Source organism: Pristis pectinata, chromosome 14, assembly GCF_009764475.1.
Source record: "Pristis pectinata isolate sPriPec2 chromosome 14, sPriPec2.1.pri, whole genome shotgun sequence".
In the NCBI taxonomy this organism is placed as follows: Eukaryota; Metazoa; Chordata; class Chondrichthyes; order Rhinopristiformes; family Pristidae; genus Pristis; species Pristis pectinata.
The window spans coordinates 35,177,574-35,193,906 of NC_067418.1; the positions used below are offsets into that span (position 1 = coordinate 35,177,574).

At 37.9% G+C, this 16,333-nt stretch overlaps 1 protein-coding gene across 2 annotated transcripts in view; it reads right to left on the bottom strand.

Moving 5' to 3' along the window:
- The window catches only part of dagla (diacylglycerol lipase, alpha), a 190,646-nt gene that overhangs the window by 3,599 nt on the left and 170,714 nt on the right, over positions 1-16,333 (bottom strand). For both annotated transcript variants that reach the window (XM_052029291.1, XM_052029292.1), the window contains one exon: positions 15,476-15,630. In XM_052029291.1, the coding sequence (XP_051885251.1) occupies positions 15,476-15,630 (155 nt within the window). The remainder of the gene's footprint in view (positions 1-15,475; positions 15,631-16,333) is intronic.

The following is a 16,333-nucleotide window of genomic DNA, read 5'->3' on the forward strand; positions in this document are numbered from 1 at the left end:
TGTGTAACCTAAAGGTTTATGTAAAGTGTTACCCCCAAAAAAAAGTCAGAACTTGCAGTTAGATACATGAAGAATGCACCCTAATGAAAGATTTTTGTTTAGAATATACTACACAGATCAGATTTGAACAGTCGAGTGTAACAAGACAAACAGGTTAGATAAGGACTGGCAGATACTGTTCCATAATACCGATAACCAGCAGGAGAAAAGTGATTATGTGTATAGACTAACTTAAGGAAATTACTTAACCAGTGGTCTGCAATCCATCATGGGAGGATATCTAAAACCCATATTTTCAGCTACACATACATCAGCATGTGATGCCAAGGACTGTAACATCTTAATATCTCTAATTTCTTATTATACAGAGACATCTGTACCATGAAATAAAGATTCTGATCTTGATTCAAGTTTCAATTCTGCAGGAAGAGCAAAACATTGATGGTAAATGTTAAACTGCACTGTTATTGTACACTTTCTCAGCAGTCCTCAGAAGAAACCAGACCAATCACTCAAATTCTACATCTTGTTAAAAATTAATTTTCTAAAACTTGTGTATTGATCACTTGTGACTCCACTTGTTATGGAAAACTATCTTACATTTTTTTTTTGCTTAGCAACTCTTCATTTCTCCCCCTTGTAATGTAATGATAGAACTTGGTAGGCATCTATTTATTCCCCAAGGATTAGTTGATCTAGATTAACATTATTAAATACAGGCACACTAGCTGATGTACAATGAATTGAACACAAGTTTTAGTTAATAAGAGAATTAGTCTGCCATGGAAATTGCTGTTAAGTCATGATTGTACATGAATGTTGGTGGAGGGGTGCTCAAAATGCAATAGACTTCCTCCAAGATTCTTAGATTACAGATAACAGTTTTAAACCGTATTTTTGGCAAAAATTTAATCAGATTGAGGTTCAATTAGTTCATAGTAGACTGCAAAAAAAAAAAAACACTTTCTGTGCAACAGCTTTCCTCTGTCTGATTACATTCATCAACCTTCAGACTGATGATCAATGTTCTGGGTATTGCTAATAGTTTTTGCCAACACCTGTGAGGTGACTTATCCCGGAGCTGTTTTTCTCTCTATTGGAGGCAACGGTCCTACCAACAGTAAACTAAGATCAAGAATGTAAATTAAAAAGTAATAAAACTGCACATGCTGGAAATAATCAGCAACATCTGTGGATGAAAAACAGAATTAATGTTTCAGGCTTATGGCCTTTCATTCTAACAAAAGGTCATTAAGCTGAATGTTAACTCTGTTCCTCTTGCCATGATCAGGAACAAACTGCATGAAAAACAAGTAGGTCCTAAAAGCTCACAACTAGCTTCTTTCCTAAAGTTATCTTTCTTGAAGAAAGTATAACCTCAATTCTGATCCATTAGCACATACACATCAATGTGTAAGAAAGGAACAAAAACAATCTGGGAAATCCATTAACAAAGATGCATATTTTGAAATATTCCATTTGATTTAATCAATTGCTGTGAGCATGTTCATTCCTGCAATTACCTTACTGACTAGTGATATAAAGTACTACTTCCTTGCTTATTCCCCTGTAGTGATACAAGACCAAGAATTAACTGCAACTGAAATAATGCTGTTTGAACAATTTGGATCCAATTCAATATATCACGGAGGTTATTTTGTACTGCTTCAGCATTGTACTAGCTGCAGTTATAATACAATTACTGAAGTTTTGAAGAACTAAGCAATTTATCGGGATCTCTGAGCAACTGCGGGTGGAAGGGGGAGGTGGTATTGCATCCTATTCCTTCACCTTGTTCTCCAGCCATTGTTCCAGGCTTGCCGTTCTCTTAACCCAGTTCCCTTGTGCCTCATTCAGTATTCTCCAAGAGCTTGCAAGGAATCTACCACTATTTCTCATGAGTAGCACTACCAAACTGCCCCTTCCTCTCTCGCTACACTTTCACCCAACTCATCTCACTGCAGGCTAATCTTGTTAAGTTTCTTCTTGTTCATTACACTCAGGACTTTGCCAATGGATTAGTAATCACTGTTGTTCTCCACTGTTCTATACCAGGTTGTCTGTTCACACAAACAAGGTTTTAGTGAAAATGATTACAATGGCATTAAGGCCTTGATGTAATTTGGGCTGTGAGAAGTGATACCCTTTCCTTTACAGTATCTGTCAATGTCAGACCCAAGTAGTGTTTGCATATTTTTCAAATGGATTCTCGTAATGTGTCTGTGAATCCAACTTAAAAATGCTACAATTATTGATGTTTTAAGCATCAAAGCAACTAAGTAATACAAATATTGAAATCAGTTCTTGGATAATAATTTCCAATTTGTTCCAAAACAACCTACTAATCACTTTTCCTTCTCAGGGATTATTAGACATGGGACATCTTTCAGGAGTTATGGGATGGGGGTAGCAGCTAGATAATACAAATGAGAACCAGTCTTCAAAAAAAAAAGCTGTTAACAATGTAGCATTGATTGATATTTTAAGAGCACTGAAACCAGTCATTGGGTACTAATTAAAGCACAGTTCAAAACACTTGCTTTGACAATTAATATTCTGGCTGTTTTTATATCAGACAGCTATTCCTCAACAGTGTAATAAAAGAACTATATTTTGTGTGTTTGTAATTTTGTGCTTTGTCCATCCAATGGCATTTGACTTTTCAAAGATGTCCTGTCAGTTAAGATGTGCTCCAATTGTAAATATATAATTCTACAAAGTTACCTGCGTACACTCAAAATGTTGAAGTAGGTAATTATAACCATTGAAACTATATTTAATTGCTTATTGCTATCTTTGTGTTTAGAAGTATAAAAACCTCACTGTACTGCAGAGCATTCCAAGAGAGGCAGATTTTCCAGAATGCGTGCTTGTCATGCTGAATAAAGACCTTTTGCCTCTACCGTTCCAATCTCTGTGTGGCTCATTTAGAGTCACAAAATCCCCACCCAACCTACAAAGGTGCTGGAAAATTGCTTAGTTATAGTTACAAGTCTGACCACACTTCTCTACTTCCCTTCAGTGGAAATTTTGCCTGATCATCCTTGGTAGCAAGAGTCACAGTCATGGTGTTATACAGCACAGAAACAGGCCCTTTGGCCCAACCAAGGTGCCAACCCGAGCTAGTCCCATGTACCTACATTTGGCCCACATAACTCTAAACTTTTCCTTTTATATGCACCTGTCTAAATGTCCTTTTAAACATTGTAACTGTATGCACCTTTACCACTTCTTCTGGCAGCTCATTCCATAGACCCACTACCCTCTGTGTGGAAAAAGTTGCCCTTCAGGTCCCCTTTAAACCCTTCCCCTCTCATCTTAAACAGATGACCTCTAGTTTGAGGCTCCCCTACCCTGTGGGAAAAGACCATGACCATTCACCTTATCTATGCCCCTCATGATTTTATAAACCTCTAAGGTTACTTCTCAGCCTCCTACCCTCCAGGGAAAACAGCCCCAATCTACCCAGTCTCTCTTTGCAACTCAAGCTGTCCAGTCATGGAAACATCCTTGTGAATCTTTTCTGCACCTTTTCCAGCTTGATGACATCTTTCCTATAGTCAGGTGACCAGAAATGCACACAACCCTCCACCAGTTGGTGGTCTCAACAATGATTTGTACAGCTATAACAAGGCATCCCAACTCTTGTACTCATTACTCTGAACGATGAAGGCAAGTGTGCCAAACAATCCACGTCACTACTTTCGGGGTGTGTACCTGCACCCTGAGGTCGTTCTGTTCTGTAACACTCTCCAGGTCCCTGACAACTTCCCAAAATGCAGCACTTTGCACTTGTCAGAGTTAAATTCCTAGCTAACGTCCAGTCTATTGAGAACAAAGTTGATGAACTGAGGGACTGTTGTGTACTATGTCTCACTGAAACATGGCTTACACCTGACTCTGCTCTTCAACCTGATGGCTTCTCGATTCATCGAATGGACCGTACAGAGTCCTCAGGCCAAGTTAAAGGTGGAGGGGGTCTGCTTAATCAATAACCTGTGGTGATCGGACGTGACGATCCTGGCGAAGTCCTGCTCACCCAGCCTGGAATATCTAACGGTGAAGTGTCAACCATTCTATCTGCCAAGGGAGTTCGCTTCAGCTATCCTGACAGCAGTCTACATCCCACCACAGACGGACATGAAGCCTGCACTCAATGAGCTATATACTCTGTGGTCAACAATCTTGAGACAGGATACCCTGAGGCCCTCTTCATCATCGCGGGGGACTTCAATCAGGCCAACCTCAGGAGTGTGTTACCAAATTACTCTCAGCACATCTCCTCTGCTCCAGCAGGGGCACCAACACCCTTGACTACTGCTATATAACCATCAAAGATGCCTTCCAAGCCACCCCTCGTCCTCACTTTGGTAAGTCAGACCACCAGGCTGTGCTCCTTCTCCCTGCATACAAACAGAAGCTGAAACGGGAGGATCCGGTACGGAGAGTCGTGCAGTGCTGGTCTGAGGAAGCAGATGAGCTTCTACGTGACTGCTTTGAGACAGTGGACTGGACCATGTTCAAAGACTCAGCTGCCAGCCATGATGAGTATGCCACCACCATCACAGACTTTATCAGCAAGTGTGTGGAGGACTGTGTACCAAAGAGGACAATACAGGTGTTCCCAAACAGGAAGCCATGGATGAACCAGGAGATCCACTCCCTACTGAAGGAGAGGACCGCTGCACACAAATTTGGTAATCCTGATCTGTACAAGAAAGCAAGGTATGACCTTCATAAAGCCATAAGGGATGCCAAGAGGCAATGCCAACTCAAAATAGAGTCCCTGACCAGCCGCCAGTTATAGCAGGGCTTACATGCCAAAACAGGCTACAAGACTAAGTCAGGCTGCATAGCTACAACAGCGCATCCCTTCCTGATGAATTTAATGCATTCTATGCACGTTTTGAACGAAAAGGAAGTGGATTGTCACCATCCACTCTGACAGCCACCAACGCAGCTGAACCTGTGATCACAGTGGAGGACGTAAGATCAGTCTTACGAAAAGTGAACACGAGGAAGGCACCTGGCCCAGATGGTGTCCTAGGTCGCGTGCTCAGATCTTGCGCTGATCCGCTGGCAGAAGTATTTGCGGACATATTCAACCTCTCCCTGCTTCAATCTCAGGTTCCCTCCTGTTTTAAGAAGACCACTATCATCCCGGTACCAAAGAAAAGCAAGGTAACATGCCTCAATGACTACCGACCAGTGGCTCTGACATCCATCATGAAGTGCCTTGAGAGGTTGGTCATGGCACGCATCAACTCCAGCCTACCAGACAACCTGGACCCATTGCAATTCGCCTATCGCCGAAACAGGTCTACAGCAGATGCCATCTCCCTGGCCCTACACTCAGCTCTGGAGCATCTGGACAGTAAGGACACTTACGTTAGACTATTGTTTATTGTCTACAGCTCTGCCTTCAATACTATAATCCCAAGCAAGCTTGTCACCAAACTCTGAGACCTAGGACTCAACACCTCCCTCAGTAACTGGATCCTTGACTTTCTAACAAACAGACTGCAATCAGTGAGGATAGGCAGCAATTCCTCCGGCACGATTATTCTCAACACTGGTGCACCTCAAGGCTGCATCCTCAACCCTCTACTCTTCTCCCTATACACTCATGACTGTGTGGCCAGATTCCGCTCGAACTCCATCTACAAGTTTGCAAATGATACTACCGTTGTAGGCCGTATTTCAAATAGTGATGAATCGGAGTACAGGAAGGAGATAGAGAGCTTAGTGGAATAATATCATGACAACAACCTTTCCCTCAATGTCAACAAAACTAAAGAGCTGGTCATTGACTTCAGGAAAGGAGGCGGTGTACATACACCTGTCTACATCAATGATGCTGAGGTCGAGAGGGTTGACAGCTTGAAGTTCCCGTGGATGCCATGGCCAAGAAAGCTCACCAACACCTCTACTTCCTCAGGAGGCTAAAGAAATTTGGCATGCCCCCTTTGACTCTCACCAACTTTTACCGATGCACCATAGAAAGAATCCTATCTGGATGTATCATGGCTTGGTATGGCAACTGCTCTGCCGAGGACTGCAAGAAGCTGCAGAGAGTTGTGGACACAGCCCAGCGCATCATGGACACCAGTCTCCCCTCCCGTTGTCTTGGTGAAGCGGCTAGCATAATCAAAGACCCCACCCACCCGGGACATTCTCTCTTCTCTCCTCTTCCATCGGGTAGAAGATACAGGTGCCTGAGGGCACGTACCACCAGACTTAAGGACAACTTCTACTCCACTGTGATTAGACTATTGAACAGTTCCCTTATACAATGAGATGGACTATGACCTCACAATCTACCTTGTGACCTTGCACCTTATTGCACTGCACTTTCTCTGTAGCTGTGACACTTTACTCTGTACTGTTACTTTGTTTTTTTACCTGTACTACATCAACGTAACTGCGCTGTGTAATGAATTGACCTGTACGATTGGTTCGTAAGACAAGTTTTTCACTGTACCTCGGTACAAGTGACAATAATATACCAATACCAATTCCATTTGCCATTTCTTGGCCCACTTTGAGTTGATCTACGTCCCTTGTAATCTTGGATAACCTTTGTCAATATCCACTATACCACCAATTTTGGTATCATCCTCAAACTTACTAAACATACCACCTATATTCTCATCCAAATCATTAATATAAACAACAGGGTAGATCTCTCCACTGGTCTCAGGCCTCCAACCTGAAAAACTATTTTTACATTTCTACTAATCCCGAGCAGAGATACAGTATGGCTCGAAAGATACCATCCTTGGTAAGAGTACTGTAAGAGGAAAGAATTGTCAAAATTCCATAAGGGAAACTCTTTCTATTTGCCATTACTTAGCAATCCCAGTTTCTTTAGATCATCTGTAGATTTGACCTGTCAAAACAAATGTTTCCCAAGCAAATTTTCTGAATCAACATTTTTAAAAGGCTAACTAGTTATATAGGAAGAACAAATTGATTTTGCACTGAGCAAAGATAAAAGGCAAAAAGTGCATGTTTGCATCAGCAAAGAATGAACATTTGGGATTAGATAAAGCGACAAACTGTAAAGAGCCCTAGGAACAATTGGAAATTTAATCTGATATGAACCTGTCACACTCCAAAGACAGGATTTTTTTGTTTTCATTTGGAAAGCTACCTTCAGACCCAGCAAGTCCATCCTATTTGACTATCCAACTAGAAAGGCTCAATCAGAGAAATGTTAAGATTTAATTAATGACAAACTTTTCAGCAGAAAATTAACTACTCATACTATGTATGAGCATCTTTAAAGGTATTCTGGATGTTACCCACACGCTTTTATAACTGCAGTTAACAGGAGGTCACACTTGTATATTGAAGTGGGAACTAACACTGTAATTCTTTTAAACTTTCCTTTCATTCTTTTACCTCTATACAAGTACATTCTAGATGGTACTTTTGAAAAATGTCCAGATCTTGTACAATAACCTGTTCTCTCTCTGGTTGATGCTATTGCAGTTTAAGATTGAGCCACAGATGTTTGTTTCTGCCCAGCCTGCTCCTTTGCTTGATTGTAAATGGATTTGGCCTCGAGTGCTGTCTTATTTCGGCAAAGATTCCAACCTGAATGAAAATCAGAACATTACCTATGTCGCAAAGAACACCACTAAGACACTCTAGCACTTCCAACATTTGCCATTGGAAATGTTCTGCTATGTTTAAAATTCCTAACAATATTTACATGACATACCAATAAAACACCCATTGTTATTATAAGAGTAAAAGCTTAAATTTGTATATTGTTTGTTAAACAGAAGGTTCATCACAGTACTTCATGTTATTGTGTACAACAAGTCACCTCAAGCTTGGAGGAGAAAAGGAGGCGAGGGTAAGTTGAGTCAGCCAAGAAATAGACGATGGATAAACAGTCTTCTTGAATGTAGGAAGGGAGATACGAAATTAGATGCTGAGGAGTAGGACACAAGTTAGGGACAAGATGTAAAGAGCTGGAGGAGATTATAGACTCAAGTCAAATATTTTGGATCCGGGAAGGGCAGGAATGAATACAACATATTAGTGTATTAGTGATATGGAGAACACAAGTCAATGCATACTGATGAACAATGGTGAGGAAGTAAGATGAAAATGTTCATCAGCGGAATAATAGAAGTTTGGGTTAGATTTCATCAGTGGCAAAAAAAAAATCACAATGCAGTTGTGAAAGAAAGTAACCTTGGTGAAAATTGACAGACAGCTGAAATCAAGTTTTAGTTACATCCAAGATTGTTCAGCTTTGAGCTAAATCCAAGCTGGAAACCATGATTTATTCAAGGCCAGAAATGCAAAGTATTTAAGGAGTCCAAGAGGATAGTTTTATTGCAAGAAACATTTAAAAAGGAGAAACTGAAGTAATGTTTGTGATTTGGAGGAAAAAAAAACACTTGTGAAATATGAAGGTGGATCAAATAGACCAATATCACTGAACTGGGATACAGAAAGCATCAATCATCAACCAGAAGCATTTCCAAAACCTAAAGCTGGTATCCCAGTTGGAGTAGATCTTTCAATTTAAAAGCCACCCTCGCATATGCCTATTTTTTTTTTTGAGAAACTCTCTCTTCAGTTCAGTAAAAATCAATGCAAATGTCTGCTTTGATGGGCTCCATCTTTATTACTCCCAGTTGGCCCACATTTTCTAAATAATTTTTAACTTTAAAGAGGTATAACATGGAATCATGAGGATGAAGAGTTGGGCATTACATAAGCACATCTTTCCTTATCCTCAAAAAGAGAAAAATATAGGCAGTCTAAAATTATTTCTATTTCTAAGGCTATTGAATCAGGTTTGGAAACAGAAGCTTGGGCTTGATTTTCGGTCATCCATAAGGTCTTCTTAATTGTTGAATGTTAATTAGCTTTTTTTTTTACTGCTCTGCCTTCTCTGTTAATACAGTCTGGAAGCACCATTATAGATTGGACATCCAAAGCCACCAGAAGCTTACCTGGTTAAACAAGTATTTATTTCCTGTTTATTTACTATGAATAATAATTGAGCAAAAAGTTCACTGTACACAATTCATTTCCCCTGGTACTGATGATTCCCAGGAAAATGTGTGCTTCTTTAGGCACTTTGCAAATCATTTGAGAACACATTTGGATAGTGTCCACATTTTGTACATTCATAATAATGGAGCTGTGATGCAAAGTGAAATGCCAAAATGCATACACAAAACTGAGCATTACTGTTGATTTTTTTTTTAGCTTTACTGTGCATGTTTTGTTTGTTCCATTTATGCAGCACCTCCATTTTTATCCAGTGCATTCCAATAACAACACTGACTACCCACTCTTGAATTTTTTTTCTCAACTGTTATTAACTGACAACTTTCTTGAGAGTTAATTTAGGAGTATTCTGGATACTTTGAGTTTTGAAGACCTGGAAGTAATATTTGATAGATCATTTTGGTTATCAGAGATTCTGTATTCACCATAAACAATGAAGCACTGATTTAAGCTTGAATTAACTGATTCATCTGGTCATTCTTTCTCTTCTATTTTTACAAAATTATTTTCAATTATCTCCAATTATGACTTTGAGTTTAAAGCATTGATAATTACCTTCGCCATGTCAATATTTCCTTTTTTTTAACCTCCAAACTTGATTATAACTTTTAAATGTTATCCAATTTGTTGAGTCATCAAGGTATTTAGGTGTGATTTATTTGGTGGCTGATATACTACAAAATAGAGCAAATTTTTCTCCATATAAATCTTCATATTTCCAAAGATGTGCAAATTCTAAACTGGTCTTACCATATAATTTACATAAACCTGTCACACTGTTCAATTTTTCCTTTTATTCCTTTTTTTATTTTAGGCTCTCTCTTTCTTGCAATTGAAGGGAAGTTGTTCCTTGACATTTTGCTGCAGATTGAAACTAAAACATGTTAAGAATTACCAGCAGTATAAATAGCCAACACATCTTAGATTTTCAATAATACTGTAAGCCAGTTGGGAGCCAGTTTTCTCCCCTGTGCACCAAAAAGGTCGCAAACATCTTTCTTGGAATCTACTGCACCCAGCTAAATTTGAGTTACAGACATTCTTATTCCTAATATGCCTCTAAGTGCCTAGTATCTTGAATCATTTCTTATGTCAATTTTTAAAATCTTTTTTAACCACTTATTAGTTTTTCTATACAAGAAAAGCCAGTATCTTTCAGTGATACTGGAATTAGCCTGCATCAACCAATCAGAAAAATGAGATGGGAACCTTTTAGAACCAAGGAATTGAATCAATCACTGCTTCCTTCATCCTGCCTAAAGTAGAAAAAGAATAAAATTATTCTGTTGATTTGAGTTATCTTAAGGGTTTTTTAATGTATTTATTCCTTCAAATGATAATAAATCAATTAAAAAAAACACTTCCCTCAAAATCCTTCTAGTACGACCTGGGTCATATTTGAAGGTTTATTTTCTTTGAAAACATCAGCTGTTTTGTAGTTAGAATACAATAACTTATTTAAGTTCTTATCACTTGAAGAGACAAGGGATATATTAAGGTAACAAATAAAATAAAACTGAGATGCTAACAATTATTATGGGTTCTAAGATGCTGGTTTAAAAACACTAAATTGGGCATCATATACAAAAGCTTTCTTGAGGGAAGTGGTGATGGATGGGGTTGAAATGAAAGTAGATCTTTTTGGCTTCAGTATCCACTTCCTCTTTCAGTAAGTTTGCCATTGCTAGCAACAGTATTTTGTGCATCTCCATAAATGTGATGGAATATCACCTTTATCTGCTGTGCACATTGTTAAATCTGCATCACAAGAATAAAGAAAAGTTAAAGACAGAATTAGGTTAACAAAATTGCCAAAAAATAGTAGTAAGCCTGAGGACTGGTAAGGCAGGAACTGCTGAATGCCCGATGCATGTTTCCATTTCATTGGTTTTATGTAAATCACATTGTATTTCATGTCTAACTTTTTTATTACACATGGTAAATCTATTTTCATGGTCATTTGAGTTGTCAATTTTTTTTTGAAAATCTGTATAATCTTTTTCTTCCCCCAAAGGTATTAGTCCTTTTTGCTGGTTTAAGTTGGCAAGATTGTGAGGATTTCTTTAGCACATACTGACCACTCCTGAAACAATGAGAATAATCTTTATGGAGACAGAAAAGAAAAGGTTTCAACTTACTTTGTCAGGATTTCTTTGCCTTGCTCACTGCTTCCAGCAATATCCTCCAATGTAAGGAGGTCAAAGAGCAAAGACAAGCACCAACCTCTTTGGGTGTCTCCATCTTTTATTTATGATTCTCCTTTCTCTGTATTTTTAAGATGCAAACACTCCTCATCACTGGGAAATCCCATTGCAAGATGAATGGACTGGAAAACTGGTTTCGTAAGCTTATGGTTCTTTTTTTTTCTCCTTAGCCCCAGTACTGATATGTATGCCCTGGTTTGAATTTATCCCAAATCAAAGGGCATTGGTGATTCGTCTCTCTACTGTTCTCATAGATCTATATCAAATACAATGCTTCAAAAATGATACCACAGCTAAATAACTTCCATTAATTCAGCACTAACCTACAGCAAAGAGGCAATAATACCCAAGAAATTTTGGGTTGAATCAAAAAAGAATATCCTTTTAAGGTTTGAAATAAAGATCTTGCCTCTAGCTACATTATACTTACTTTACTGATGTCAGTAGTAGGACAAATGTTCTCATTTAGCTAACACTATACCAATATAAAGTGCTATAAACACAAGCCTTGGTATTTATATAGTACTCATCACATAAAATCATTGCTCAGCAACTTTACAACAGAAGAGATGGAGAAGAAGCAACATAGAATTGAGAGGAAAAGAGGCCAGGGGTTGGTCTTTAGGTAGCTTTTGACAACTGAGAAATAGAGAGCAAAGTGAAAGGAATCAAGCAGGGAGTTCAAAGAAGAACAACATAGAAGCCAACAATTATCAACTTCCAATACAGTGCAGGAAGTAGGGAACAAGAATTAGCATTAAGGCAAAAAGTAATAGACTGTATGATCTAGCACATTTAGCTGATTTGCTCAGTTAGGATGGAGCGACAGTCTGCAGAGATTTTATGGAGGTGTATGAACTTCAATGGGAAAAAGGATTTGGACAGTAAAATTCTAGTTTGGGTATTGAACAAGGAAAAAGAAGTGATATGAGCATTTGAGAAATTGATTTTGGAGGAAATGCAAGCATGTAGTGGGACCACAATGATGGCTGGAAGTAGTAGATATATTTATGGTTAATACAACCGAGGTGGAAGGTACTGGAAATCAACTATTATCTTGATTTACAAATGCCAAAAGTGATAAAGAGGGGAAAAACAACCTCAACAAATGCTGCCAGAGGAAGGGAATGGACTATTGAGGATGAATAAAAGAAAATGCCTGAACACATTAAAATAGAATAAATAAATACAAGGAAAACATCTGGTAAAGATTAAAAATGGGATAAGATTTTAAGTAGTAGCAGTTATGTATATAAGTTTTTAAAAGTGTAATTCCCCAAATTACAGAGAAAGAAATAGGGGCCTGACTGAAGTAGAGTAACAGGCTCCTATTGACCAACTGGAACATTTATCTAATGAAAATAACCCTCATTCTGTAATAAAATACTCAAATTTCCCCAAATAATGTGTCTATGAAAATATTAAGCTGAACCTTCAGAACCGCTGAATAAACATTTCTGTCCATTGATTCAATCTTTGTCCTAATTCTACTTTCTTGAAGAACACACTTGCATGTCTTTTCCCATCATTAAATATTAGGATCCCTGCAATTTTTTTTTATAACCAGACAGCAACTCTTACATGGAGCCAATTTTTTTCAAAACCCAGATGATCAACATTAAGATGATTTGAAAAGCACTGCCATTTCCAATCTATACCTTTTTCCAATGGTCAATTAATTTTTTCTACACTCAATTTCAAGGTGAGCACATGAAATATGGACACTTGACTGAAGACCAGCAAAGCTGCTGGTATCCTCGGAACTAATTTCAAGTAATCATACAAGTTAATAAGTCAATACTGTCAACAAGAAATAGATGATACTTGTCTCTCTCAGAAAATTACATTGAGACAAAACACTTTGATATAGGATAGCAAGGCTTACAGCTCTGAATCCATAGTCACTGAGAAAAGTATGAACTAAAAGGCATCGAAATAGAAGTGAATTAGTAATCAGCCACTTAAGTTTCCATGTCTAGCATCAGCAAGCTGTTGGGTAGACTTTTCATCAGCAAGAAGAAACAATCACTGGTAGTTCTAGTAGCTGACCTTCATGGTATAAAACTACTTATTTTACTTTTGAAAATATCCTCATCAGTAATTCATATCTTTCCGTTATAATTCCATTAAAGATAAAACACTGCATCAAAAAAAACTATCATGTTTCTATAGATAGTCCTTGTTCCAACGTTTCAATCTGTATGCTGCAACTGAATATTTGAAATTGTAACATGTCTCATCTCACATATCTGACTGATAACATCAAATCACTCAGGATCATAATCTTTTTGGGCTTTGATACTGTAGTTACAGAACCAATGGGCCAGGAAGGCAGATAGAAAGAAGTGTGAAGAAGGGAAAGCAGGATGTATTTAGTTTACGCCAAGTTGTGAGAAGTTATGAATACAACATATAAAAAGGGAAGTCCCCCTAATGTGTCACATACAGCTGTATTGTTTAAATTACATCAAGATACTTAGATGCCAGCCTCCCGGGAGAGATGAAAAACCGAATCAAAAATACAAAGCATATTAGGCACACAATTACTTTCCAATCACTCTGCAATCAAGACAAGTCTGGGAGACTAAATTAATCTTCACTGATATTATTTGATAGAAACATCTTCTCTAAATGATATCTGTTATATCTAGGAGCCAGTCAAGTTTTCTTGAAGTTATTTGGCGAAATGGAACTGATTGCATTATCTAATAATTGGTCCAGAGATGTACTAGTTTCTGGGAAAGGAAAAACTGGAACACATCTAATCTATTTGTACCTTTGTTTAATTTATATGCATGGTCTTGCCCAATTTATCACATTAAGAATATTAAAAATAATGACATTCACTCTTTCCTCCCTGAGCATACTCACAATCTAATTCCTTCAATGTTTTATACATCATTATTAAAATGTCAGAAACAAAGCTTTTCTAACTACTTAAACCCAGCTCTTCAAACTCATCTGACAGTTGAAATGTTTTAAATCGGAAATATTTCTCATGGTTCTATTCTAAATTCTCAATATCAGTCAGAATAGAAAACTTAGATACTGGACAACAGGTATTTTAGAGCAATAAATGGTAGCACTGTTGATAAATTGGAACTCGCATTAAAAAAATTGAAGCAATCTTTGTTTTGAGAAATCATTATTGTGGTTTGCTAGTATTTAAAAGTATGTAAACCTGGCCTGCACAGATTACAATTGGCTGCTACCAAAATCATTCACACAGAGATGAGAGAAGATGTTGGGGTTAATAGTGCATGGATCTCTCCTTGACTACTGAGCAAACTCAAAGGCACACTGTGATCGTGACTGACCTCAAGCCCATAATCAGAAACACTCACAGTGTCCACTGATCAAGAGACCTGTGAACTACATGTCAGTTCACAGAAGCCTTACACCTTACAGAACCTGCTGATGTTAATTTTCTTTCCATGGGAGGGTACTTTAAACATAATACTTCAAACATAACTCCTGGAGTGGGGAGGGTTGCCCTTTCAATCACTTGCAGTTCATTACCTTCAGTAATGACATACTCCTCACTTTATTCTAAGTTAATTATGAAGGTCATGGATTAAGATCTTTTGGCCCAATTCCTGATGTTAATTAAAATGGGCTGCAGAGATTGCTGTCATTAAGTACAATGACGAAACTTGTGTTAGGAATGATGGCGCCCAATCCAACTTACTGGTGACTAGACTTCTGCCAGAAATGAGTGCAGATGGGTAAATTTTGCTTTATATGTGTGATTTATGTGTTAGAATACAGGTGCATATGGATCCAATTTCTCGGTAAGAGGGCAGACTATTAGAGAAGCAGGATGCTGTCTTTTTTAAGAAAGGAACAAAAATATAATATCATAAAGTGGCTATAATTGATACAATCCAGATACAAGATGGATTCAACTTTTCACTGAGTATGGCTTCCCGTAAATGTTCCTTAAGTTCTGAGTTTCATTCACATTACTCACCCATTTTGTTCTAGGGCAATATGTATTGATTTTGAGTGGGCTCTTGAATGACAACTGAATAGAAAAAGGTACGACATTTAACCTTTTTTCACCCACTTTTTAAATCTGTGCAGCACAGATTAGTTGTTAAACTTCTCTTAATATTTTTTTTTTGCAGAGGTTAAAAATTAAGAACTTGAACAGTAACTCATATTGTACCTTCTATCCAGTTTTAGGCTTGTGGTGTGGCTTTATTACTACGTTTACCAAAGTGTGCTCTTACTTTACACTGCTGTTCCTCCTTTGATCTCCATGCTCTATTGGTTGGAGCTGCTGCTGCACAATCATGTCAGGATTCAAATCCACCTCTGTTGGGCTGACCATTACCTTTGCTGCTCCAAGTAAAGCTGTCTTCCCCTTGTTATAATTCTCTAGTACCTGGTTAGACAAGGAAACAATTGATTTTAAAAGACTATTGCTTAAATGAATAAATCATATTGTTTTAACTCACCTTTTCTGCAACAATTCAATGAAAACTAATTAGTGATTGGAGGTTTAAGAGCTTGGTTTACATCCAGTTGAGACCCAAATAGGTTGAAAATCTCAAATGCCTTTTGGGTAAGTTCCACACAATTTATTATTATAATAAGGACAAAATAAGGTTAGTGATCCCTCAAGGATGGCTGATATGGTAAAGTGAAAACATCAAGAGTGGATGCTTTTATGACATGGTGGGCCTTGAATTTGCACAGTATCAAATATTATGGTATTTTCAGCATAGAAAAAAATAACTGCTCTTAACAGGTATGGGGAATTACCTCAGGAAAGCAAAGATCTTGGATATGTTTATCAGCATCAACCATGGTGTACATTCCATAATTCCATGGTGTACATTCCAAATGTCCTGGAAACTGGATGTGGACTTCCTCATTTATGATCCGTCCACTCTGTTTTTGAATAGCACATCCCTTCTGCTTCTGAAGAATTTTGCACTTTTAATTTTCATCCTACTTTTTTTATATTCACTTTGACGGAACACAAAGAGTTCTCTATTCAAACATATTCCATACCCAGTCTCTGCAAAGACCCCAACTGTGACATGCACTTTACACATTCCTCTGTACTCTTTTAGATTAATCTA